The sequence below is a fragment of the Truncatella angustata genome (assembly GCF_020726525.1).
Source record: "Truncatella angustata strain MPI-SDFR-AT-0073 chromosome Unknown BKA67scaffold_1, whole genome shotgun sequence".
Lineage (NCBI taxonomy): Eukaryota > Fungi > Ascomycota > Sordariomycetes > Amphisphaeriales > Sporocadaceae > Truncatella > Truncatella angustata.
In genome coordinates this window covers 947318-973804 of record NW_025763381.1, presented here as the reverse complement: position 1 = coordinate 973804, position 26487 = coordinate 947318, and the positions used below count along the sequence as shown (strand labels likewise).

At 50.1% G+C, this 26487-nt stretch overlaps 8 protein-coding genes and 1 non-coding gene across 9 annotated transcripts; 4 read left to right on the top strand and 5 right to left on the bottom strand.

The window, feature by feature from the left end:
• Positions 1–40: 40 nt before the first annotated feature.
• Positions 41–1923, bottom strand: BKA67DRAFT_652427 (family 22 glycosyltransferase; the record flags this gene model as incomplete). The annotated part of the gene is made up of 3 exons (XM_046106166.1): positions 41–1096; positions 1154–1832; positions 1889–1923. 3 exons carry the CDS (start codon positions 1921–1923, stop codon positions 41–43), a joined length of 1770 nt encoding a protein of 589 aa, XP_045963309.1.
• Positions 1924–3210: 1287 nt separating this feature from the next.
• BKA67DRAFT_509391 (Gar1/Naf1 RNA binding region-domain-containing protein) lies at positions 3211–3858 on the top strand (the record flags this gene model as incomplete). Its single annotated transcript, XM_046097238.1, has 1 exon — positions 3211–3858. A coding segment is annotated over one exon (648 nt), but the record flags the coding sequence as incomplete, so codon positions are not given.
• A 1718-nt stretch (positions 3859–5576) lies between these two features.
• Positions 5577–5647, bottom strand: BKA67DRAFT_t4. The gene has a single exon. It is a non-coding gene; the product is annotated as a tRNA-Gly (tRNA).
• Positions 5648–6182: 535 nt separating this feature from the next.
• On the bottom strand, positions 6183–8599 carry BKA67DRAFT_543781 (uncharacterized protein). Its single transcript, XM_046101212.1, has 6 exons — positions 8107–8599; positions 7715–8042; positions 7447–7657; positions 7259–7399; positions 7188–7208; positions 6183–7122 (listed from the first exon to the last, which is right to left on the bottom strand). Exons 1-6 carry the CDS (start codon positions 8127–8129, stop codon positions 6308–6310), a joined length of 1539 nt encoding a protein of 512 aa, XP_045963307.1. The 5' UTR covers positions 8130–8599; the 3' UTR covers positions 6183–6307.
• Positions 8600–8898: 299 nt separating this feature from the next.
• On the top strand, positions 8899–11706 carry BKA67DRAFT_652424 (uncharacterized protein; the record flags this gene model as incomplete). The annotated part of the gene is made up of 9 exons (XM_046106165.1): positions 8899–8931; positions 8999–9133; positions 9187–9213; positions 9265–10173; positions 10230–10328; positions 10380–10863; positions 10911–11079; positions 11135–11211; positions 11264–11706. The coding sequence occupies 9 exons, from the start codon at positions 8899–8901 to the stop codon at positions 11704–11706; spliced, it is 2376 nt and encodes a 791-aa protein (XP_045963306.1).
• Positions 11707–12920: 1214 nt separating this feature from the next.
• BKA67DRAFT_509095 (uncharacterized protein) lies at positions 12921–15256 on the bottom strand (the record flags this gene model as incomplete). The annotated part of the gene is made up of 3 exons (XM_046097209.1): positions 12921–13134; positions 13232–13842; positions 13913–15256. 3 exons carry the CDS (start codon positions 15254–15256, stop codon positions 12921–12923), a joined length of 2169 nt encoding a protein of 722 aa, XP_045963305.1.
• Positions 15257–15693: 437 nt separating this feature from the next.
• Positions 15694–16992, top strand: BKA67DRAFT_652422 (uncharacterized protein; the record flags this gene model as incomplete). Its single annotated transcript, XM_046106164.1, has 1 exon — positions 15694–16992. The coding sequence occupies one exon, from the start codon at positions 15694–15696 to the stop codon at positions 16990–16992; it is 1299 nt and encodes a 432-aa protein (XP_045963304.1).
• Positions 16993–17131: 139 nt separating this feature from the next.
• Positions 17132–19348, bottom strand: BKA67DRAFT_543757 (tannase and feruloyl esterase-domain-containing protein). Its single transcript, XM_046101211.1, has one exon. The coding sequence runs from the start codon at positions 19168–19170 to the stop codon at positions 17407–17409; it is 1764 nt and encodes a 587-aa protein (XP_045963303.1). The 5' UTR covers positions 19171–19348; the 3' UTR covers positions 17132–17406.
• A 4313-nt stretch (positions 19349–23661) lies between these two features.
• Positions 23662–25776, top strand: BKA67DRAFT_529346 (uncharacterized protein; the record flags this gene model as incomplete). The annotated part of the gene is made up of 1 exon (XM_046099052.1): positions 23662–25776. One exon carries the CDS (start codon positions 23662–23664, stop codon positions 25774–25776), a length of 2115 nt encoding a protein of 704 aa, XP_045963302.1.
• Between the last annotated feature and the right edge of the window lie 711 nt (positions 25777–26487).

Sequence of the window (26487 nt, the reverse complement as noted above, 5' to 3'; positions counted from 1 at the left end):
CATTTTTCCACGAAACCATGCAATAACCGAGTATTTACGGCTACTTCTTTCGTCGAAGTAGGCAGTGCTCCCCCCATTGTCGTCTGAACTTCTGCGGCACAAGCTTTGATTCAGGTACCCATAGAACCCTTGCCAACAGGTGTGTCCTCGCGGCATCCAAGAACGGCACACATTTCACTATTTCCCAGTTCTCAGCGTCGGCGATGTAGTCAGGCTCATTGGGCGGCAAGGGATCTTCGTTGAGAGGGTAGTGTGTATCAACCAGGAAGGAACACTGCCGGATATCGGTGTATTTGCCCATGTCCTCCTCGTTCAGATCATTCATTCCGTTAGTAGGTAGCCAAGTACCACTCCAAAGACCGAAGCCCGTGCGGGCCTCAGAAAATTCTCCGGGGAGAAGTCCACGGAATTCTGAGCGGATGAATTTTGCGTGCATATCTCGAGGAAGGAAGTAAGAACTGGGGAACCGGTACCACTCTTTTCCAAAACATACACTATCTCCCCGACCACCAAGACCCTGCTGGCCGGAGACACCAGCGCCAAGCGGAGAGTATAGTTTGAGCGGTGCCGAGTAGCTGGTGTACAAGCCAAAAATGCGAGCAACACCAATGTCGAAGGAAAGGAAAATGACCGAAGTAACAACAAGGAGCTTCAGCCTGGCAGGTATCTTTCCCGCCAAAGTCTTCGGATCCGAGTTTCCGAAGGCGTTCAAAATGATGTGGAGCGCCAAGGCGGCGTTGAAGCACAGGAACGGGTACGCAGGGTACATAAATCTCTCTTCCTTGTGCGGCTGCGACGTGAAGATTGCCAACCAAAGGTAGAACGGAGAGAGGAAAATGATGGTTCTCATGCCAGTCTGGAAGCCATGCTGGCGTGTTGACAAAACCTTCTGGACCAGAAATAGTGGCAGCGAGAGCAGTGCCAAGACAAACCACACATTAAAGTTGATAGTGAGATTGCGGAAGTAGAAAGTCCAAGGCTCCGTGCCATAGAGGTTGGGGCCACCAGACTTGGAAAATATATTGTACCTGACGATATTCCAAGCCACCATTGCCCATTTCTTGTAGAAGAAAGTGTTGATCAGTGCGTCGCCGAGCTTTGATTTGATTGGTCAGTGGTTTGGTGAGGAATAGACTTTGGAAGCGAGACATACCACCAGGAGAAGCGCAGCAATGACGCCGCGAGCGACTCGTAGAGATGCCTCAAAGAAGCCTTCCTTGCTGCTAACAAGGGCGAACATGGCCTCCTCGACCAGGAATGGGGCGCAAAGAGCGGCAGCAAACGGCCATCCCAATATGCCACCAACGGCAAACCACCAAATGCCCCAGGATGTCTTGAGTCCTCCGCGCCAGTTCATGAACGCAGCCGCACCGAGAAGCGACATGTACATGGCAAAGCTTGACGGAAGATAGGCGGTGGCTGAGTGAAAGTTGCCAGGAGTGATGACGGTCGCAATCAGGAAGAACAAGCCGATCCTCGAGTTCAGGGTGAAACTGATAACCCGGTAGAAGAGGACCTGGCAAAGGGCACAGACAAATGCCAGCACATAGCGAATGAAGTAGAACTCGCTGACTTTTGTGGAATGAGGCAGCAGTCGTCTGAAGTTGCCCACCACGGCGTGCAGACCGACATAGAACCAGCTTCGTATGGCGAAATCAGGGGAGTATTCCCATGTCTGTAAACCGTATCCATGGGACAGGTAGTGCGTCGGCTCCCAATAATTAAAGGTCTCGTCACAATCTTGAATTGGGGCGAAAAGAGCCGCAATCAGGTTTGCGACCAGAAAGACGTAGAAGGCTTTGATGGGTTCGATGGCGTAGATGGACGGAGGCCTGGAGTCAAAATGCGTTAACCAAGTCCTGATGCAGAGGATACAATCAGCTGTTACTTCTTCTTAGCATGGCCAGAGGCATTGGGCGGCATCGTGTCGGCGTTGTTGCGATACGCGACTGTGAAGAGCAGTCAATGGATTTGGCGTTGTTGATCATGAAAATTGATGACAATTTCACGAATTTGTGAGCTTCAGCGACGTTAGCGACTTCAGCGACGTTAGCGACTTCAGCGACGTTAGCGACTTCAGCGACTTCAGCGACTTTAGCAGCTTCAGCAGCTTCAGCTTGAGTTTGGGGCGAAGCTCCAGCTGCTCGGGTCCCTGACGTATACGCACGTACGGATCCGTATAGCGCACCCCGAGGGGCAATGAGCCCGGTATAAGCATACTATTGTGTACAAAGATGTGCAGGCGGAGGTGCCAATTGAAGGCACATCAAATTGCTCAAGTATCTATATAGCTATACATAACTGTATATATGTGTCAATTCTTCTGCTAGTGTATCTAAATTTTGTATTGACATCTCCTATTGCTTGCGTCTCGTCGTCTTCTGAGGTCCCATATTGTGGCGGACGGTGCCCAGGAACCCCGATACGTGGTATATGGTAGTATCGTTATAGAGAGGCGCTAGAGTTAGTTCCCGTCCTTGCAGCACATTCTGCCCACTTTAATTTTTCTGAAGCTTTAGCGGATCTACAGTCGCCTGGCGCAAAAAATGAGAAGCTGCTCAAAACAATTTTAAAGACAAAACGTTGCCATCTTGTGAGCTCGCTTCTCGATCCAGGTCTTGTGGCAAGTCTGTAACACACTCTGCTATCGAACGTTTGTCGCAGCTTTGTCTGGGAGGCTTCTGTCGCTCTTGCGCGTACACGTGTACACGAGCCAGGACGCCATAAGAAGTCTTTCTTGAGACTGCTGGCTAAGAATTTCACAAATCGTTGTGGTCGATATCCAGCTCCTGTCTCGCTCCTGCGCGCGCCAGAGTGGTCCAAACCTCAAACATGGCATCAACGCCCTTTCAGATCCCTGGTCTTACGACTTTAGGACAATCTGAGAACACCCCTGCCGCTTCAACCAGCACGCCCTCAGTCTCAGTCACTGCGGAAGCCACACTTGCTGCCACTTCAGATGAGCATGCTGGCGACTCAGCCAATTCCGCCACATCTCAGGGGAATGCTGTTGAAGATGGCCGCGAGGTTGATGCACTCGGTGCTGATGCAAATGCTATGGAGGTTGATCGTAACGACACAATTGAGGCGAGCACCTCCACTGGTAACAACAATGCCCCACCCAGTCCTCCTTCTCTCACTGAGGGTCTGGAAGCTTTATTGGGCTTGAACAACAACCAGGCACCCCAGAGCGAGGAACAGAACACGGAGATGCAGGATGTCGAACCGCAAGGTGAACAAGCTCAGGATCATCCCGAGTGGGAGGCTGATTCGTCGCCCTATGAGTCTTCTTCTGACTCAAGCAGCTCCGATGATTCGGACGATTCAGACGACGACTCTGATGATGGGAAGACCTTGTTGAACCCTGAGGAAATGGCGCGTATTCTTATGGAGGCGGCGTCAGATGATGAGGGCGAAGGCAAGGCAAAGGGTTCGGCATCTGGCGCACAACTACGCACCAAGAATGAAGTTGCCGAATACGTCCCTCCTAAACCTGACGTGGAGATAACATCTGATATGGAGATCAAGCCTCTGGGAGAAATCGAGATCATCGTTGAGAACGCTGTTCTCATCAAGGCCTACACATCTGGCGAATATGTAGTTCTCGATTCTGGTACAGTTCTTTGTACTGAGGATAGAACTGTCATTGCTGCTGTTGCAGATACCATTGGCAATGTGCACGAACCTCGATACATTGCGCGTTTCACCGACGAGGAGGAAATCAAGACGTTCAACCTCACACTAGGAACAAAGATCTTTTATTCGCCCGAGCACGCCGACCGTGTATTTACCCAGCCGCTGAAGGCAATGAAGGGCACCGATGCTAGTAACCTCAATGACGAGGAGCTCGGCGAGGATGAAATGGAGTTTTCCGACGATGAGAAGGAGGCCGAGCACAAGCGTGAGAAGAAGGAGAAACGTAAGGCCCGACAAATGGCAAGAGGTGGCAGTGAAGGTAACCGAGAGGGACGCGGTGGTGCACAGGTCCCCAAGCTGGAGTCTGCTAGTCTCAACTATGATGACGATGATGGCCCGTACCGCCCTCTGGCTAGACCTGCCAACTTTGCACAGGGTCCCACCGCTTTCACACATGGCGCGACAGAGATGAATGACGGTGGTTCTCGTCGTGGCGGCCGAGGTGACTTCCGCGGTAGAGGTCGTGGACGCCAGCATGATCGAGGTGGACGTGGCCATCGAGGCGACAGACGTGGAGGCTCTGGTTATTCCCAGCCTTCGAATGGCCATGCATATCCTCAGCAGCCACCACAGCCTCTGCAGCAGTCTTTTCCTTACCCAGTGCCACCACCTCAGTTCGGTGCTGCTCAAGGCTTTCCAGTACCACCCCCTCCCCAGTTTGCTGGTGGCAATGGTGCTCAAGCATTCAATCCCCAGTTTTCTTTCCCCTCCTGGCCTCAGCCGCCACAGAACCTGCCTGCAGGCTATGTACCCCCTCCGCCTCCTCAGTTTCAGCAGCACGGCCAAGGCGGACAGCCCGGCAACTATTACAATCCAGCTTTCTTGCCTGGAATGCAGCCTCAGTTTCAGGGACAGAACCAGCAGGGTGGTCAACAGCCTGGCCAGTGGCCGCATCATCAAGAAGGTGGTTCAGGTTAGATGCTTGACCCCATGATGGTCGGTAACACTCCGGACATATTTCGGACTGCTTTCAACGTCCCCTTCGTCCCCATGCCACTCATACCGTCCATTCCGCCCATACCACCCATGACGCACCCGATGATGCCGATGATGAATTTGATGAAAGACATCGCCAGCACGCGTCCGGGTACGATCCATCACCCCGTTGAACGCCGCGTCGTTCAACGTATGCAAGACACCAATGCCGAGGAGGAGCCCAGAATGGCGCGTAACCCGCGACGCCGCTTCCGTTAAGACGGTAAAATACTTAGATTATGTCCATATTGGATGGTTGGACCGATCCCGACGCTACGTGGTGACAAAATGCTTGCCATCAGACCATGTACTATAACGAAGCGTCGTAAGAATCACTCATTTATTTGGGCGTGATATATACAAGGAAAGCTGTTAGGTACGATATGGAAAAGTACTGGTGCACATATTTTCACAGAAGGAACCCGTATAGATAGACTTTTATACAGAGGTCGGTTGACGATACCCAATGTTATCATCGGATCCAGAGCATGCTGTGGATGATCACCACATCTTCCTACAACTCTATAACGAAAAGCTGAACAATGGGTCAAACGTGACCGTGGACAGATGAGGACGTGACTGCCCCACAGGTACTTCTCCATAGCTACCTACGACTTTCTAAGCAACAACCAAATGCCTCTAAACTGCAAGTGACGAGACTCTTGCGAACTCGAATAGTTACATGCCAATGAAGTGAATTGACAAACAGATGATTACTCTAACGAATGTCATGTCGTTTCAAGCCTATATAATACACGAGCAACAAAACTATTCCAACACATGAGGTCGGTTAGTCCTCTACGAACTTTTGCGAAAGTTTGCTCATGCCACATGAACAAGAAAAAGAACGAGGGTAAGGTATGAGAGAGCACATGAAATGTTTGCCACAGAGACAAAAGATTAATTGCACTAGCCGCGAATCGAACGCGGGGCCCATCGATGGCAACGATGGATTTTACCACTAAACCACTAGTGCGCTTGGAATTTTTAGGATTTAAACATAATCATATCCTAAAATTTGCTGCTCTTTAATCTCCCCTGAACTTAATCTAAGCATCTACTTGTGGTGACTTCCTGTCGTTGACACCCGTACCAATTTCTATTTTGCTATATTAGTAAAACATGAAGAGTACGTACATCCCAATTGGGGTTTCAAATCTCCGCGCCATCCTGTAGAGTCCTCGCAGCGGTCCTGGCGGACTTCTTAAGTCTTATTTATTATAATGGCTGTAGCCGTCCCGAAAATCAATCTAGAAGTGGCCGCTTTGGAAAAAGCCCAACGCGTATCTCGAGACTCGGTCTCTAACCACCTCCTCTCTGACACCTCTCTGCAAGACTTCTTGCTGCAACTTGATAGCTATCTTATCGGTTGCATTTGCGTACTGACTTATAAGGACCGTTCATGGATTCTTGACCGCCTCTATGCGCCCCGTTCCGGTTCGCTATCTAATGTGTTGATAGCGATTGGCCGATTAGTGCCATATCTAATGATGGATTGTTATGAATTTAATGCGAGAATTTTGTTTACTTCATTCAGAGCTATGTAAGAGATTGAATCTTTTTGTATCTATCAACCTCTTAACAAACCTAAGCAGGTTATAAAATCCATGACCACCACTAACATTGTACTACTCCATCACACAAACACTTGTCTCTGTTTTGCCACATGTGTCACAACACGCTCAGGCTCCCTCTTTTCTAAGGCATCATCCTGCTGGTCAACTGGCCAATCGTATCCATTCACAGTAGCTAGAACACGTACGTTTGCCTTCGATGACTCGACTAAATGAACCATTATTTGCAGCAGTTGCTCACAAGGCCTCGTCGATGCCTTGAATCTACACCTATCAACTCGTTCCAGGATGATCCAGACAGGCTCTGATTCACCAAGAATGTTCATTACCCGGAGGGCAATTTTGACCAAGCCTGCAGTTGCTTCACGAACATCGCCATCCATTGTCTTTTCTTCCTGAATTGTGGTAAGCAGTTCTGCGTAGCTTTTTTCAGCTTGGAGCGCTGAGGAACGCTGTCTTAGCAACTGCAAAAATACCGTACACAGAATACTCTTTATCGATTCCTGGTCCTGGAGTCCGACGACGTAAACAGCATAAAGGCATTCAGGGCGCATGGTGCTGCTTGTGATGTGCATGGTCAGAGGTGAAACCCAGCAGTGCGCAGAATTGTAAAGCGATCTGTCATTGTAGCCCACGAGAAGGAGCATCTGCGACTGACTTGACTGTTGCCACATTCTGAAGTCATTATGCTCTAGAAGAGTCTTATGATTTGGCTCGTGGAGATTCTCCAGGAAGGGTACATTCAGCTCAGTTTGAACCGAAAGCTCATCTTTGTATCGTTGCAGCATCTTTTCGTGGTGCTCCGCTGAAAAGCTATCCAGACCGAAGCTCTCTTGAATCTTTTCGAGCTTTCTCCAATCGGCTGAGTCCTGTAGGCCTACATATGGTAAGCAAATACAAGTTCATGTACTTTCTGTAGGTTTGCCAACAAATCAAGCTTACGCTTATTCTCGCGTCTCAAATCTAGGTAATGTCAGTGCCACGTACAAGAGCAGGTGTTTCCACTCAATCACCTGAAATTTCCTTTCTGAGAAGGTTCACGTTCTTGCTTAGTAACACTTCTGCAAGAAGTCTGACTTCATTGAAGGCGCTCTGCATATCGCACGATAGGGTTGTCAATTCGTTCGACTCCATCAACGATTGGACCCAACGCCCTTGTCTGATTAGCCTGTGTCGAATCAGCCATGTGATTATAGCTTACGCATTCCGCTCATCTTATAGAAGTTGGTTGTTTCCATACAGAATCTCATCATAACCTCGTAGGCCATCAGGATTTTGGTCTGCAGTTGCTTATCGAGTTGATGCCGATCGTTGTATATCTGTTGGTATAGTTGAATACTTGGCATGTTGTCCTTGATCGTGGTCATTGTCACTCTTATCCGAGTTTCCATACTGTTCCTGTTATTCGCAACCTAGAAGGATCAGATTCTTGCCAAATCTACGAGAGATATCATAGCTGGTTTACTGACCATGAGAAAAAATGAAATCGTGCCAATAGCGATAGCTCCGTAAGGAGCGCTAATCTCTATGACAAGTTCCAACATGGGGGCAATGTCGCGAAACACCTCATAAGCCGAAGCTACGATGTCTCGCGATTTCTGGGCTATTCTCTTCTGTCCATGAGCGTGAGCAGAGTCATAGTCTCTCCGTGCATCTACGGCTGAATTCCAGAGGGAACCGAGATGGTCAAAATTGTCGATATCCAATGCCGACTTCTCTGCTGGCGAGAAGTACTTGCTGTCCCTTGCACGTCGATGGAAACGAGTTTGATTGCCGTTTGACTGCGATACCATCGCGCTTGAATTTAGGTCTCAGCACACATGAAAAGATCGGTGCAGTTAATTAAAGTGATTTCACCTACAGGTCTTTATCGCTTAGCACCATAGCGGTATGTGCCGATCACAAGTAGTCTCACTTTTGCGTGGATTCCTGCTTAAGATCTGATTACGGAAGTGAGAAATATCTAGGGTCGGGCTGCACAGCGCCCAGATTTTCAAAAGCTAGCTAGGAAACTCAAAGAGTATCAGACCTCGCAAATGTCTTCGAACAGGCTCCTCATGTCGGAAACCATGGTATGTTACACTATGATGCAGTGGGCTACCTGCTGGCATATACGCCGCCACCACATTTGTATCGACAGGCTCGCATGCCTCATGCAGTCGCTCTAAGGTTGGAAGGTGACACACGAGAAGTCGATATCCGTAGCCTTGCACTGTCCATAGCAACCAACCAAATGCATGCTAGCAAACCTAGCCTGCTTGGAATCAGTCTTTATCACTTGCCAACCATGATTTTCATCACACCGTCACGCAACGGCTAAACATTGGCATATGTTGTGATACCGATATTCTTCTTTTGTTGGCCCGTTGTTGGGGATTGAGTTTTAAACCACATGCACTCTTCGTAGTCTAAGAAGGTGACACATCGGTAGCCTACACTCGTGACCTTTCCCCCGCAGAGTCTCCAACAGCGACATGCATGATAGCTAGCCAAAGCCTGCTTGAATATATGAGAGGGCCGAAAGTGTCAAAATTCGAATAGTAGCTATTGTCCGAGTCGCATGCCCGCCAGCTGTCTTCTCTTCAACCTCCAATGCCTATCAATTTTTGTCTATCTGAGATCGCCACGTGAAATACTCTACTCTTGATAAGATATGTCAGGTTCCTCTGAAGCCCCTATGACAGAGGTAAGCTTTTGCTCCTCCCATTTTTGTGATTTATACCATTCAACTCTATTAAACCTTGACTACCTAGGCTCTCCTCGCAAAACTAGCTGTACTCGAGGCAAAATTTAGTGATTTGGAATTAAAGTACAAATTCCTCAGTGATGCGCGCTTGAAGGAGATTAACGGAACCAAAAAAACAGATAACTCAACGAAGAAAAAGGTTGTTCATCATTGTCTACACCACCTGCTGAGCCTTCGCTAATTTTGACCCTTCAGGGTTCCGCCGCGGAGAAAAGCAATAAGGTGAGAGGGGGTTGTATTTCTTGTGTTATTCAATAACTGATCTGCCTGTAGAATGTGTCGGATTCGCACTCCAGGGTAAAAATCGTAGTCCAGAAAGTCGATCCGAATACTGGTGAACGGATTGAACATCACACGGAAGCTGAAAGCACCGAGGACGACAGTAGTGAAGCCAGGGCTTTCACAGTGAAAAAGGTCGTTTACGACAAGTTCGGCACCGGGAATCGAATGTCAAGTGAGATAGACATTAAGAACCCGGCCCTCTGGGAGTTGCTGAAAAAGACCTTGGGGCATTACCCCTACCACATATTTAGGGGGCCCCCAGTCACCCTTAATTCTCCGTTCGCACCTCTTGTGTTCAATTGGGACGTTCTGACCCAAGAGGCCGCCCGGCCAGAGAAAGACCACACAGACAAGGTGGCGCTCGGTGACTTGAAACTTCTACTGGAATTTGTTTCCAGTGCCACGAGTGGCGACGAGAAGCTCGTCAAATACTTTCAAAGCAGAGATACGTACTTAAAGCAGGGTTCAGTGCAATTCGACGACCTTTGGACAATCTTTCCCCCTGGCAGTCTGATTTACGGCAAACCATTCCAGGGTCAGCATCAAGTCTTTGTCGTCCAAGGGAACAAGTACACTTGGCCACGTCGTGATGAAGAAAAGTCACAATATGTTTCCTGGAAGTTCGCCGCCTGGACCTACGATTGGACGGGAAGGGAGTTCGAGCGCACGAGGTTCACTATAGCGATTGAGCCATTTGACGGCCACCGACCTATCGCCTCCCTGCAGTACCACCCTTTTGATGCTCATCCAGATCGTCAGTCAATTGAGCAAAAGCTTGTTGAACGCGGGAAAAGATTCCGCGAGTTCTGTACCGCTACCGGGGGTGGCCGATTGTTTGACTACACAGGATGGGTAATCTGCGGCCGGAAAGGCCTGTCTAGTTTACTGCAAAGTGATGATGTGAGAGATGAAAGCCATTACACGATGAAGCATAGCGCTTTGCTGATGTCAACCAGGATGATTCCGATATCCACTCGCGGAGCTCTCGATTGTCATATATCTTAGGGATATCTCAGAGCTCACGCATGAGGGAACAAGTAACGGAGTCCACTCATGTTGGTATTCATGGTCTGGAGGACGGCTTAGTTTTATTAACACCAATCTAGGTCGACGGTAGAGTCATGGTCGACTACGACTCGTACTTGCAGTACTCTTCTGTGACTGCAGGCAATGGAACACTGCACAGGGATCGTGATTACCGCGAGTGCCTGTGTGATGATTGCCAGGTCAACGAAGGTCTCACGCGAAGGTCGAGGTCTCACTTTGATAAGAGTGACAACCCGAATAAGAGAGATTGGGAAGATGAAAGGTACATGTTATGCCCTCCTAGGGTCCTCGGGTACATCCTTGGTGAAAAGCAATGGGCACAGCTCCAAGTCAGCCTCTTGAAAAAGGTTCCGTTCGAGATGCACAGCGATGCATGGAGCTCCAGACTCCAGCTGGCTGAAGATGCTACCAAGGACCTTCTGCTCGAGCTTGTCAAGAGCCACGTGTCTAACCATGGAGAGAGTTCTAACAAGGCGGAGAGATGCCTAGAAATTGATGATATTATACCCCACAAGGGCAAGGGACTCATCGTACTTCTATATGGTAAGTAGCCTCAAATGCCCCAATACGATGACGCCGACTCTTGTTAGGACCACCTGGCGTAGGGAAAACATCCACTGCGGAGATCATCGCCCTTGCAACGCGGAAGCCGCTGTTCTCAATCAGTGTTGCTGATGTCGGCACCGATCCGAAAAGGGTTGAAGCAAATCTGGCCAAAATATTTGCATTGGCGACATCATGGGAAGCTATCCTCCTCATGTGAGCCTGGCTATCGAGCAACGCAGCTTGGGGTAAACTGCTGACGAGATTCTAGTGATGAAGCCGACGTCTTCCTCGAAAGCCGAGGGAAAGTGTTCTCGGGGTCTATTGAGAAAAATGCTTTGGTTTCAGGTATGTATCAGGGCAGTAGTCGCCCCAGCTAGCTAAAGCTGAATAATCATAGTATTCCTTCGAGTGCTCGACTACTACCAAGGGATCATGTTCCTCACGACAAATCAAATCGCTCAGTTCGATGTAGCAATACCTTCTCGTATTCATGTCGCCATTAAGTATGAGAGTTTGACCAAGACTCAGGCGACGAAGATATTTGAAGGATTTCTAAAACCATTGGAAGATAACGATGAAATACATGATTATGAAAGAATCAAGGAATACCTGAATGACGATGTTCTCTCTATCAGATTTGATGGTCGTCAGATCCGCAATATAATCACGACAGCACTGGGAATAGCTCGCGCAGAAAGCGGCTCTCAGGCAGGCAGGAAGGGAAAACTCAAAAAGGCGCACCTGAAGAAAGCTGTCCAGAATGCGAGAGCATTCAAAGAAGAGTTTGTGGTTCAATATGACCGGTATAAGGTGAGCCAGGAGAAAATGATTCAAGTGTAACTGGCAGGAAGCTCGTGCCGGTTCCATCTGGCTGATTTTCACTTTCCTGGAACAATACAAAACCCAAATCTCGATATCGTTTCGCAACAAATGGATAGCCCGGTGTGAACTCAGGTGGACCGGATGTTTTCCACCCATTACACTTGGTGCCCTATCCGGCCGGAGCCGTATATGAAGCTTTATGTCGCACTACCACATACAGCATGTGGGCATTCCCAATTGTATTGCAAGTGATCTATCCAAGAAAGTGTCTCTCTACCTACGCTACTATCCAGGCGTGTTAGTAAAAGCAGTGGGAAGTGGGAGAGACTCTGATGCCGGCCAATGGGCACCCCTGACCTGTGCTTATCCCCTGTCGAATAATACTAGTCACACTGCTTGTTCTTAAAGGGTTCATTTTGCAAAGACTATTTGGCTTTCCTGAACTATCAAATAGATACACAATTCAGTAGAGCCAATTAGTCACGCGCTTTTAGCGACTAGAACAAATAGTTCCATGCACTCACCGAACCGAATACGAAATGATGATCAGCTAACCTGTCATACCTATTGCTAAGACAAGTGGGATAGAACATACCTTACGATCCAACTTCGGATCCTGATAATACATGTTAAATCCTAGTGCCCAAGCACCAAAAGTCCAGATCTCACTCTCCCATCCTGTTGTGGAGGTATCTCAAAGTATCGCAGCGGCCAGTTCTGGCACCAGATAAAGCGGCAACAGAGTTTCTACGGCACTAGTCGTCTATACCACTAAACCAATAGTGCTGTCACTGGTTGTAGAAATTTTGTGATTACAAAGACCTGTGTCCCAATTTTCTAGCATGTAAAACTTTGTTCACAGCTTGCAATGTTTCACGATACCATGTATCGTTACGAACAAACATTTCCTTCTTCTTCGTGTCCATGATGTCTGACTAGGTGTGTTCTGTATTGACACATGGCCATTAGACCAAGTAAATGCTCTTATGATATCCCCAAGAGCGTTCTCGACTTCTGTCTTCAGTCAGATTTGAAAATGATTGCGGATTGATTTCTTTGTTGCTTTCACTTTCCAATCATGTAAACTGTGTATAGAGAATTTCGAACTTCTTTTTCTTTTTTCTTTTTTGGAATCTCTAACATAGTTACCTTAGCTACTGAAACATTCATCTGGCTGCTACAGTGCTGAACTTAGCCCTCTTGCGCATAATAAGCTAGTCGCCACAATTGATTTACTCTCGCACATTCCCGGGCCAAGCACTGGCGACGTCGCGGAAAAAGGCTTGCGAGTTCGGCTTTCTGCCGAGAAACTTTTCCAAAGTCTCCATCTCTGACTGGCTTGAGCCCCGTTGCAAGACGGTGCGCCTATACATTCTAGCTGTCGAAGTGTTGAGCGGATCAGCAGCAAAAGCGCTGGCATGGAGGTCTGCTGCGTAGACCTTGGACCTGTCCGCCATCAAATGTGTTAGTTTGCCAGCATAGACGTGATACCCTCGGTTGACCTCTTTTATGTAAAACTGAGTGATGTCGATTGACCACTTACAAGGGATATGCAAAAAAGCCGGCGTCGTACCTCCGGAAAATGTGCCCAAAAGCGGCTTGTTCGAAACTCACCAATCCATCATCCTCGCCGGCCATGCGCAACCCCACGATCTCGCGTCGGGTTGTGTTCCATAAGAGTGTCGTGTCCATCTCTTTTGCTGCTTCGATATCTGCCGGTGTATGAAGCGCCAGGTCAAATACTGCTCTTTGCACCTCCACCAGAATATCATGCGCCTTGTTTAACATCTTCGTTCTGACGATAGCCTCTATCAAGTCGACGGGTAACTTACCGTCCTCTTTGTCGCTCGAAGTATGTTGGGGTGCTCGGAATGGCTCAATACAGCTGTAATGCTTCCCGAGAGTGGTGAGAACGTCGCGATTCCAGATCCAATGTTCCAACATCAGGCTGGGAACCTCCACAAAGTCTCTAGAATGAGGGATTGCGTACTTCGTAAATGATACAAGATGATGAATAGCGTGACCCAATTCGTGGAACATAGTGCGGACCTGACCCAGTAAGAGTAGATTTGGCTCGGTGCCTCTTTGTGAAGGCAAACTCATTATGAGTGCTGAAGAAGGATAATGTCTTGAACCATCCGCTTCCGTAAAGCCCTTGGTGAGAGTCAGCTTGAAGATTGAGGCGTTACACGAGATGAATGAACAAGAAGAAGGCAAGTTGTACCGGACTGATGGCAATGTGGTGCATGTTGCGATATTTCCCATCGCGACCAAACAGATCGATGAACAGAAAACCCAGGAACCCGTCTCCCTCATCCGGACTGTCCCATACAGTATAAGCGCGTACGCTTTCGTGCCAAGTGCTAGTCGTATGCGGCACGAATTTCATGCCAAAAAGACATTGGAAGATCTGAAGCATGACTATAACGGTGTTTCCCACCTCAAAGTATTCGCTCAATCTCGTTCCATCATATGAATACGTCTCCTGTCGAAGTTTTGTAGCGTAGTAACCCCAGTCCCATGCGTATAATACAGATGTATCGTCCATTTTGGTAAGATTAGATAGGTCCCCTCGGCTACTGATGTCTTCTTTCTTGAATCGAAGCAGCCTCTCGATCTCTCTGGTTCTGAATGGTTGCATCAAGTTTCTGATCTCTTCCAAACGCAGTTCAACGTCACTAACACTTTCGGCCATCTTTTCTTCCATTCTCAGTGAAGCCCAGTTATCGAAATCAAGGAGTTCCGCGATTTCTTGTCGAAGGACCACAATTCGTTCTAAACGACGAACATTGTCAGGAAACCGGCGCTGGGACGCGATATGATACTTGTGTCTTGTAGCCCCCATCGTCGCATCTCCCAAAATATGGACTCCTGGAACGTTCCGGAATGGCACCCATATCTGATCATCAGCTTTATCTTCGTCTTGAATCTTATCTTTGATTTTCCCGAGCGCAAAGAGTGCTGTATCTGGTAGACCACGCAGTTCCGAGCGTGGGAACCATATGCCATCGTCCACCTCTGTGATGGCCTTCTGGGCTGCTAACCGCAGTTCATTGAGCTCAGAGGTCGCAACCTGGAGCCGAGCACGTTGATCACCATTCTTAACATTGGCCCCGGAGATCTGGTACTCGTTATGCATGCGATTGAGAAGATAGTGATCTTCCGCATCAAGTATGGGCTCCGTGTTCCCGGCAACAGCACCCAGCGAGCGGTCATAGACAGCTGCGACAAGAGTCGCGACATCACGGCGCATGAACGTTTCCGTCTCTGCTGCTAAGATCAGTTTCTGGGCTTCACGTGAGGCCTCACGCAATTCCTGGTCGGGCCACACTGAGACCATCAACGTTCCCAGAATCCGCAAGCGACATGCTGCACGGTTGGTTTCGTCGATCAAGGGCCGAATTACGTTTGCAAATGTAGCGCATGCTGGCGTGATGGTTTTGACCAGTAAATCCTGGCATGCTGCAAATCTTTCGATAAATGAGGACACTTCCTCCAGCACACCTGAAGGCGTAAACTTTTCAAAGTTCGGTGCTGGCTCTGGTGGAACCCGGTCAGTAAGTGACATCGCTATACTTCGGATATTCTTAGCAGTGCCAGAATTGACTTGATTTCAACAGGACTATACGCCAATTCCTGCAACCAGGTTATTAGGCCACTCGTAACGTGAGCATCAATTTCTAGAACAAATGATGTTATCTATCAATCACAGCGAAACTCGCTTCGTGGTGATAATTAGTTCATGAATGAAACTACCGTTAGGATGGTTGTGACCCCTCGCAGCGTCCTCGCGGGGCTGGTGGCTGCCTAATCTGTGCTGGGTACGCATCCTGAGAAAAGTGGGAGATTTCCAAATCAGAGGAGTTCTCAAAGTCTGTTTTCGAAAGAACGGCTGCGTCGGTGCGAGTTACAAACAACGAAAGAGTCAGACCCTGTGGCATCACGGCATTTCATTAGAACTTACCCTCTGCATTGACCTCAGCGCTACAAAGCGAACCGCGGAAGATGTCTTTCCTCGAATCTTTTCCTTCAGAGCTCATACGCAACATTTTCGAGCACTTGGCTTCTCCGGATGACATCCTTTCTCTGGCGCTCACGTCGAGAACAATGCTCAGTAGGTTCCGCGGACAAGGTAAGTTGTTCTTTGGCCACATGAGCAGCCGTCTCCTAGCACCTGACCACGTCGCTGACGCAATCACCATCATACGTATACGCCAGCTCAAGCGCGACAAAAGTCACAGCTGGAAGTCCATCGAGGAAGGTATTCTCGCACTTTCGCAATCGTCGACCTCGTTGGCTCAAGCTGGTCTTGACGATGCTGACATCTTGCAACTGTTGATCCTGCTGTCCCAGATCACTCGGCTCACCAGTGATTATGCGAACCGGGCCTGGAAGAAAGCTCAGATGTTTGTATGGGTTCACGGTCCAGAGTTCTTGCCCGATGAACGTGTCATGTTCAGAAGCGATAGCCAAGGTTTGGTGCTATCGACGGCCGAGGAAGCAAAGTTCGTTGCAGCCTTCTTAAACCTGGAATTGTACTGCCAGACATTCTTTTGCAGAGGCAAACCGTTGTTTACGGACCGGCGCCAAAGACCGATGTTGGACTCACTCTTGTGCTCAAAAGTCATGTGGCTCGACGAAGCGCCTGAGCTTCTCAGAGATGCAGGCAACGACCGACTGGTCCCATCTCAGCACCGTTTAATGAGTGCACTCCTCGCCGGTCGTCTTGCTCCAGATACAGCGCAGTTTCTGAGCGTGCGGTCGTATCTGGTGCATCAGCACAGAGAGCTACTGTCCATGTTCTGCCAAAATGAGACAGAAGATTCAAGTTTCCGCCTGACGGGCCCGATGCTTCGACAGAACTGGATGCAGTCGAGGATGAGGAAAAGCGCACAGTTCGGCGACGCGCTATCTGCCACGAGTCAGTGCTGGGACCGGATGCAGCTCGAGCCCGAAGATATGTCGTACCTGCTCAAAGCCTGCGCCTACGGCATCGGTCCCGCCTGTTCCTTGCTTGACTGTAGAGCGGAAGGTAAGCGAAATTTCTATCAGGAAATCCGTCACAAATCCGCCGTTAGCCCTGCCCTGTGCTCATCACCTGCGTGGCATATTTTTATCAAAGCCACGCATCGGTCCAAGCAGCGGGGCTTTGCGCCCACTTTCTGGGATGCCCACCGCTTAGAAGAGATTGGTCTTATGGCGATGCACTTGGAAAACCATGCACTAGTACTTGCAGATACAGGTTCACAGTATGCGTATGAAACTGCATTGCAAGATGATGACCCTTACTATAGTTATGTCTGAGTAGGGCCTTTATGATAGGTTTTCGGAGACCAGGTAGCTGAACAGAGTTGAGGTTCTGCCACGAAACCAAATGTTGTGCGCGGTCTTGGTCGAACGTTCTACTACACAATAGCCGTTCCTGCTCGGCTTAGAAGCGTGATATTTATACTTCAATGAGTTCTACAACCTTCACCTGATGTGGCCAAACTTTTATGGATCGTCCGCAATGAAGCTCCACTGGATGAAAATTTGGTCAATCGCTTTGTTCTTGGTAGGTTGTCTTAGGTATGCTCACTATTACTTCTATTGCCTTAAGCATAAAAGAATCAAGGAAGGAACATTGCAGTGGACTATGGAGCTACACCAAGCCAGAGATGTGAACATGAAAAATTAAATCCTCAATTGTTCTGAAATACATGACTGTCCGACTATCATTCACAGTACACACTGCCAATCGCCTTGGTTTGTATAATTACCGCCAGGCTTTAGCACGTTTCTCAACGGGAATTTGCAGTGGGACCTGGTATACTCGACACCGAGTGCCTTAGTACCATTCTGGAACCTACTGCCGATGACGGCATTCGGCGCCACCCCTTCCTCCACCCATTGCATCATGGCCGTGAGGACGTTTTCGGCAGGATCAAGACTTGCGGCGTTCGGTCCACGATTGCCGATGGCACTTGCACCGAGACCGCCGGTGCAGTGTCCCATACCGCTAATGCGGAAGTAGCGATAGAAGTCGTCCAGATCGCTGCTTGAGAGGCTCATCGTCCTCGAAGCCAGGTTGTAGTATGTGTTCGAGCTCGCCGACGAGATCAAGGTGTCTTGTAGACCGTGGTAGTGTAGCAACTTTGTGCCTCGAGCAGCCATCTGCGTCAGGTTCCCGGACCATGTCCTAGCACCGGTCGGGTCGTTCTCGAAAGCATACTGCCAGTTTTCTGGGCCCAGGAACGTCGTGTTCAGATTTGGGTCGTTGTACAGGGCGTACTTGAACCAGTGATCTGTGTACAGGAATTGCTTGGCACTATAGCTACTGCTGATGAAGGCCAAAAACCCAGGGACCGGTTCGAGACGAGGATAGACGAAGCTACCATTGACGCCATAAACGGGAGAGAGAAACTGGCGGATCGTAGCTGCCTGTTTGCCCGTGATGCAGGTAGAATTGGCTTGCCCATTCTGGCAGATCAGGGCCTCAGGACGGAAGTTGCACATGGATGGGTCCTCAAGAATACCGTCGATCGCACCATCTAGATGATCGCATTGGGCCAAGAGCTCGGCGTCGACGGCCGCCCAAGTCGAGGCTGGAGGAAACCCGTCAGGGCCGGCTCTCTTGATAATCGAGTGGAATGTGCCTGACCACGACATAAGACCTTGAAAGTTGAACGCAGGAGCACCGGCGACGATTCCGTCGAATATCTCGGGGAAGTCCTGAGCCATCTTGAAGCCCTGGCGGCCGCCCGTGCTGCATCCCAGGTAATACGACTTTGTGTGAGATTTCTGATAGAAGCTGGCGGTGACCTCCTTTCCAACGGCAGCTGATGTTGTGAGCGCCCGGTAGGAGTAGTCCCTCACGACTTCAACATTGTTGAGAAATCTAGTGCCATTCTGACCACTGTGGCCATTATTTGAGCCGGTGGTGGAAAATCCCAGGGATGTTGCATAGGCCATGTCGTCGTAGCTCAGACATCCATTAATGCCTCCATTGCCGGTCGACAGAAACCGGCCAGTCCAGTTCCGGGGCAGCCATACCTCGATCAGCACATCAGAACTAGCGGAGGTCGTCACGTTCAGACTCAGCCGGCATAGATCGGTGGTGATGGTAGTTGAGTTGGCACACGACGCATCAAGACCGGGAACTACCAATGCCGTGCCGGCAGGAAGTATTTCCGAGAACAGTGTTTTGACATCCGGGGAGATGACAGCTGTGTTCAAGGATGAACAGGCCGACTCAAAAGTTTGTTCCTGGTGAGCCGTAGTCGTTGCCCCCGCGCGCAGAGAGAAGGCGCTGAACACAGCGCTGGCGAGGATGATCAACTTCATCATGTTGGACGTCCTTGCTCTACCCAGCTGTTGACCATCGATATGGCGTGTTTCGCCTACACCAGCAGGTCCGTCTCCTTTTATATCTTTCTTTTGCCATGCGGCGACGACTCGGCCGCGGTGCGACTTAGTTAGCTCACGATTATCACGAGTCGACATATCACCGATGTTCCTGCGACCCAGGTCTTGGCAGATTTCAAACCAAGTGACCGGCAGTTCATCGCGGTTGTAAAGCTTTGCACGTTGAACTACTATGATTCGATTGCGCCATTGAAGAGTGGACACTCATAGCCCGCACTTTTGGCGTGCTTAAGTGGGTCAGCCATGAACTAATAGTTCTGTATCTATGTAAGAACTCCTCCCGGTAACCGTTTGGCATGACATAGCGCTCCTGAGGTTTCCTGTCCCTCTACTCGACCCCCTCGTAACTGAAGCTGGGTTCACTTCCTTTGGGTCGGCAAGGTGGTCTTGCTAGTGCGCGTAATACTACAGTAGCGCAGGCCACCCCGCAATTGATCCCCCAAGTCTTTGGGTTTCCCCGCACAGTTCATGTGCCGCAGCCGAAGGGATTTGCCATGCCGTGGCAAGTCAGGTCATCTAATGGAATCCAGTCTCATTTAGATATGAAAATGCCCAATACCTGCCTCCGAGTTCCCAACGCCCACCTAAATGTAGAGAAATGAATATAGTAGGACTTCTGTCCGGGGACTCTTGCCGGCTCTGATGTGAGAGAAGTTGCCCTGTTCGTTTAAGCGATCTGCGTTATTCGTTGATCTGCGCTCAGAAGCATAATCATATGTAGAGAGCGCCAGGTGCATGGCACAAAAATTGACGCAGCGGCCATTATAGCTCACTTGACAGTACGCCAATTCTTGTGTCGACAACCAAGCGCATGTGTGATGGACTCTACGCCACCAGTGTAAAACTGGAAGAGATGAAGTGGATGAGTTGCATATAGATGTGGTAATGTTAGGACGATCGATTGCCGACGAAACTTTGAAGCTTATCGGTGCGAAGTAAAGTCTCAGATTGATATGGAAGATTCATCTGAACTTGTGACCAACTACTTGGAAAAGAAAAAGCAATTTGTTCTCTGAAGCACGCTTCAAGAGTAGTCCAGCTTGCCCGCAGCCCTGGATTGATAGATCCTACGAGCTCACACCAATCTGACAGAGGTCCATTTGGGGCAAGGTCTCCGCTATATTGGAGACACAAGCATGTGCTGAAGCTGCTAACACCGCAACACCACCTTCATGATAGGCAATTCGGTCGCGGTCTATGCCGCAGTCGGTGAACATACTGGTTACTGTAAAAGCGCTGCAGGGTTTGAGAGGTGGCGAGGTCATGGTGCTCATCACGATCGTCCATCAAGTCTCGTCCAAGTTCCAGGGTCGTTCCGAGTGTAACGGTATGGCGGGTGCCGTTTTTGCAATTATGAGCAGCGCGGGCGGGCTGTTTGAAGGCATTTCCAGGCGCAGATTCGACTGAAGTTGGGTTCGAGACTTCACTTGAAAGGAAATCAATGGGCTGCACAAGGTGACACTCTCGAGGGCTTTGATGTTAGTATGACTGCAGTTAAGCTCCGTTGAAGCAACCGCCGTACCAAACCTTTGTAGAGAGAGCCACGGCTCAGCTAAAAGCACGATGTAAGAAACGGCTTGTACAGAATTTACCTAATCTTCAAAGCTAAGCAATCGCCGTAGGTTGGGATTACATACAGACTTTTATGTGGTCGACGTCTGCAAACAACCCTGTACTTTGAACCATTACTCTCTACCCTCCCTCGGGCTGCAAGACTGGGCCTCAGAAAACCCTGACGCTTCAATATTCAATGCAAATCAAACTGATGTTTGTGTGATAATGGCGTCTTGCAGTGGCTTAATGACCCGAACCTGCTAGGCTTGCTAGAAGTCATATATAGCAAGATAGGGTATCCACAGGAGAGAGCCCAGAATGCAATCCGTCCAGACCTGTAATAGTAGACTAATATGACAACGATTAGAAAGCTGCTTTCAACCGCCGTCTACATTTCAAGCCCTGTAGCCAGGGCGTCTGCGTTGACTAGTCACTAATGTTCAGCTATCAGCACACGGTTGAGTGAGCAGCCGGGGATAGATCCGGTGCAGTGCTGCCCCATGCACTGTACAGATGAGTTGTGTGTGCGACTGTATAAGGTTATGGCTTGGAGGCAGGCAGCGGCCCGAGGATGTAAATTGAGGCAAATTGCGCCATCAATGCGAAACAGCCATTTCCTTATCACCAAGCTTTTTGAATGGGAAGCATTTCCTGCAGTGGAGAAGTCGAGCAACGCTATGGAACTTAGCCCAATTTAAGAACAGTTGTCCGAAATGATCAAATGGAGCTCTTCGAAGCTGTCGCGTCGTGTGAATAAGCTCGTACGAGTGTAACGTGGAGCTGGGAAATGGGACTATGTTTCAGTGCGTCTTGTCATTCCCAGCCTTGTGAGCGTTATCCACTTAGGCAGTGAAAGTGGCTCCAGAGACAATCCAGAGACGATCCAGAGAAGCACTTCTTATCGTACATGGTTGCTTCGTCATTGACGCGTGAGTGTGGGACAGGCAATCTGGTCATGGTGAACCACAGGGTTTGATGCGACGTGATATTTGGCTATGCCGTTGAAGAATTCGCTGATAGCGACGCCCCAAAAAGCCAGTCGATTGTGGTTGGCTGCCTACCCCAGTGCTCATAAATATTGATCGCCGTTTGGGATGTGACCGATGAAAGAGGGGCTAGCCAATTAAGAGTGGATTGCTTGAGATGAACGTGATTTGAAAGTTCGGATGAACTGCCAGGCGATCTGGTGTCGCCAGACGGTTCATCTGAACGACCGCAGGGTGTTTGTTGGGAGAAGACCACTTGACTGCAGAAGTACCGAATCAAGTCCTTCATTATTCTGGAAGGATTTTGCACAGGTGGTCCAGATCCTGGCGGCGTACTACTTACTGTGCGTAGTCGGTAGACTGAGCGAAGAAGGCAGGCTGTCAGTGAAATTGATGAACTATTTTGGTGCCCCTGGTGCCGTCAGCAAATGACGAATGCTTGAAGTGGACCCGCAAGGACCCCGGGTGACAACAATGCTGTAATCTCGTTAATGCCGCTAAGAGACGCACCTTCCGCGAGATTAGCAGCCAATGAGGGGGCCTTCGTACCTGGGAGATGGCGCTTTTCGTTCCTGACTAGGACCGCTCGGGCCAATGATCAACATTCGACAGCAACACTAGTATGGGGTGGGCAGGCGGTTGGGTCACAGCGGATGGCATGTCTTTGTGCACCGTGTCGCATCTGCCGTTGACGAGCTGAGCTGATGGTGTAACTTACTATGTATGGTGATGACAAGACACACATACACACACACACACATGGCATGAGATCGTGCCGCTGTCAAAACAATGGCGAGGCGGGCTCGGAAAGGCGCGTGTCATGTGCTTGCTGCAGGATGGCGATTGTTAAGGTTAGAGTTGGGTGATGTTTCTGAGGAAATAACCACCAAGCAAAACGGGGGTTCCGCCATCGTGAAAGCCGTCCGCCTCCATTGTTTCCAAACATTGGTCCCAGAGGGGGATGGATCGTGATGCGACAAACGATTGCCTCGGACTACCAGCGCAGTCCGAGGGAAGGACAGTGCGCCAATCAAGGGCTGTTGGTACATAGCAGTTAGAATCGATCAGCGCCAGATTGTCAAGGCTGTGTTTGTCGTTTTCGTGCAAGATCGTCGTCGAAGTTCAAACGGGCTACCCACAACACGGACCCCGGACTCTTTGTTTGGTAGGTAATACTGCGTGCTGTAGGTTAAGCTAACACATACTGTAGCTATGCACAGTAGCTATTGTGGCCTGGGGCCCAATGAGCCCCCCATGAGCGCCATGAGCCCCCAGCTCCAATCAGACCCGTTACCAGGAATCAATTCCCTCTTGCACCCTTCTCCTCCCTCTTGGTCCAGCGATCAGCCAGGGCAGACTGACCTTTCTACTTTGTACTGTCTGCTTTCTGCTTTCTTCCTTTTCTCTTCTCCCCCTTCCCTCTTCACCGTTTGCCGTTGCAACCTTCACGGCATTCACGTCGCAGCTTCCCCTCCTGCAGCTTGCAGTGCAGCCTTTCCTTCTTGCCGTCCCGCCCGAGAATTTGGTTTCCATCCCATCTTCTCATTCCATTCTCTTGACCCTACACTACAACAACAACAACACAATACTGCACTGTAGTTGCCGATTGAATCTCGACGAGAATCCACTTTCCTTTAGGACTCAACCCCTCGACTCGACGTCTTTGCAGGTCAATAATTACATTCGCTACTTGACCCTGACACTAGATTGTCTACCACTCATTTTCAAAACAACACGTCCTATACAACATTTCTCTCGACAAATCGATCTCTTTCTCGCGTCGCATAACAGCCAACCAACAAACAAGCAACCGACGGCGACGCTCTTGAGCGCATTTCATTCACTTGACCGAAGGCGGCCTGCCACAAGTAACCATAAATAGTAGTCAGCACCAAATCCCAAAATCTGGTGCGCACATGGGTTTGAGTTGGGAAGACACGCCAGAAGATATTGTCATAATTCCATCTCTCTAATAAAAAGAAAAACTTAATACGACAACCCGTACTACGAGAATATATAATCGATTAAAATGCCGAACAACCACAACCACCAACAGCTCCACAGGAGGGCCCCCGAGCCAAACGCGCACATCGCAGATCTAAACCAGGTCAAGACCCTGCAGAAGAAGGCATCCACCGTGTTTTTGACTGTCTACACCACCCAGTCAGCTACGTTTACCGGGGAGATCGGAGGATATACGACTTACATTTCTGGCGATGACGACGATCAGATCACAACATCGAAAAAGGCAACACCAACAACGGAAGCAGAGCAAGTCGACCCCACCACAACGACTGCGGCAGCTGCCACGACATCCGATGCCGCCGGCACTACGCTTCCGAAGTCCGTTGTTGTCAGCTCAACTGCCGACATTGACTCTGACACTACTCTTGCCATCGCTACCAAGCATTCGACGACATCCTCAGATGCCGCTACCGCAACCGATGCCACTGCCAGCACGGCCGTCGCTGCAGCCGCAACTTCTTCTTCTGCAGCTTCGTCCAGCTCGGACAGCAGCGGCAGCGGCAGCAGCAGCAGTGGTGACAACGCTGGAGCCAAAGCCGGAATCGCATTTGGTGTTCTTGGCGGACTTTTAGTATTTGGTCTACTAGCATGGTTCCTGTTCAACAAGCGAAGAAAGCAGATGCAGCAGCAACAAGCGGACAATGAGAAGATCGGAGGAGCCATGGGAGGAGTCGTGGTTGCTAATGCTGATCGAAGAAGCTCTGTGCAGACCACACGAACGACTGCCACAGCTCCACGACTCAGTCTGCGGCCCGTCACCCAGTTCATGCCAAACTTCGGGGAGAGACGCTCGAGCAAGGGTGCTGCTATGGCTTTGGCTATGGCTTCAGGGCCTTCCGCTGGCAACGCAAACAACAACCCTCAGGCCCGCCGTCCGGCTGGAGCTAGCCCTACGGAAAGACCTTCTACCAGCCAGAGCGCTCACCACGAAAACCCCTTCGGCAACCATGCTGAGAAACTCGACCCGGTTTCGGAACATTCTATGCCTGCTCCTGACCTGCAGCCCAGCAACCCCTTCGATGCCCCTGAGAACGTTGTCGGCATGGCCCAGACGACCGACTCTCCGCCCGAGCCTTCCCCAATTGCTACCGCTTTTGTTGCTGGGGCCGTAGCTGCAGGAACAGGTGCTGCTGCTGGTGCTGCCCTTACCCGAAAGCAATCTACCAGGAAGGACGGGCCTCACAAGCTCGACCTGACCAAGGCCGGTGAAGCTGTTCATGCTCTCGGACCAGTTCCAGTTCCTGCCAGCCCTGCTGGCACCGAATTCAGCATGACCGAAGTGGAACCCGGTCAGTCTCCTGGGCCTTCGAGCAGTGCTGCTGCGATCGCCGCGGCAGGTGGTCCCGCCCAATCTACCGTTCACCGCGTGCAACTAGACTTTAAGCCCACTTTGGATGACGAAATTGGGTTGAAGGCTGGGCAGCTCGTCCGACTCCTGCACGAGTACGATGACGGTTGGGCTCTTTGCATCCATCTCGACCGCTCGAAGCAGGGTGTATGCCCTCGAACATGTCTATCTACTCGTCCTGTCAAGCCCCGTCCAGCTGGCCCCGGCGCACGTGGACCGCCAGTTAACCCCAGTGGACCACCGCCTCGTGGACCGCCCAACGGACCCATGAATGGGCCACCCCGAGGCCCTCCTCGTGGGCCTCCTCGCGGACCTGGTCCCAACTTCCAGCCTGGCCAACAGCGCCCGATGAATCCACAAGGTGGGCCCTTCCCTCGTCCTGAGTCGCCCGCAATGCGCCCTATGAACGGAAATGGACGTCCTCAATCCCCTGCCATGATGAGACCCCAGTCACCAGCTGGTATGCAACGACCACCGCCATCCGGCCCCAGAGGTCCCCCCAACGGTAGACCTCAATCTCCCGGTCCCAGGGGTCCTCCGAACGGCAGACCACAATCTCCTGGACCCCGAGCGATGAGCCCAGGCCCGCGATCACAGTCCCCAGGTCCACGGCAGCGAGCTTTCAGTAACGCCAATGGTCCTCGACAAGGTCCTCACGGCCCTAGCCCGATGAGTGCTGCTGCTGGTACACCTCCACCCCAAGAGCGAGGACCCGTGAGCGGTCAGCAAGGCCCAATTGGCAGAAAGCCAGTCCCAGGACAAGCCTATTAACCACGAACATTTATCCGCATACGGCAACCATGACTTGACGAGATAGCATGCGCGCGAGCCCATGTGCAATACCCCGGGGTCGGACTCGACGAACTCTTGACGAACTCTGAAACGATTTAGACCCTTCTCGACGTTCGCTTGCGACCCTCCCTGTCTTTCCTTGAATTTTTTTATCGGCGATTTCTCTTCTTTTCAATCCGACGATATCTGACTTTCGCCTGCACTTGACGCATACTATTCGTATTCCTTTTTAAGTGGCACGAACGAAAGCGCACGTTAATGGTTCGAGAAGGACTCCTCTGGGTTTCTTTTTTTCGTGTCGATGATTTCTATTATTCGATAGCTCACATTCCCGCTGCCTGGTAGTTCATCGTATCTCACCACCCATCCGGAATGAAAACCTCTTTATTGTTTAATTTCTTCCTGGCCCATGTTTCCCATTCATTACCGCGTAGCGAAGCATGGAACATCCATCCCCAAGGATTGGAATTCTTTTTTTCTTTGACAATTGGTGCCTCTTTCCACAGGAAACCTTGGCTGGTACCTAGACTAGGTGTGTTGGCTTGCAACCATGTAGGGGCAAGTCGCGGACGGCAGCAGGAAGGATGGGTGTGATGAAAGAAGTGATTGATGAGTGAAGAAGGGAGGGCACAAGACGTCTGGAAGACATGGGATCATGTAGCCGAGGACGTCTGACCATTTATAGATAGG

Bases quoted from the DNA above. Each gene is read 5' to 3' on its own strand.
- BKA67DRAFT_543781 (XM_046101212.1), bottom strand. From the start codon at position 8,129: ATGGTGCTAAGCGATAAAGACCT. The intron at 7,658-7,714 runs GTCAGTAAACCA...TGATCCTTCTAG, and splicing joins CGATTTCATTTTTTCTCATG to GTTGCGAATAACAGGAACAG. The intron at 7,209-7,258 runs GTGATTGAGTGG...GACATTACCTAG, and splicing joins TCTCAGAAAGGAAATTTCAG to ATTTGAGACGCGAGAATAAG.
- BKA67DRAFT_543757 (XM_046101211.1), bottom strand. From the start codon at position 19,170: ATGTCGACTCGTGATAATCGTGAGCTAACTAAGTCGCACCGCGGCCGA.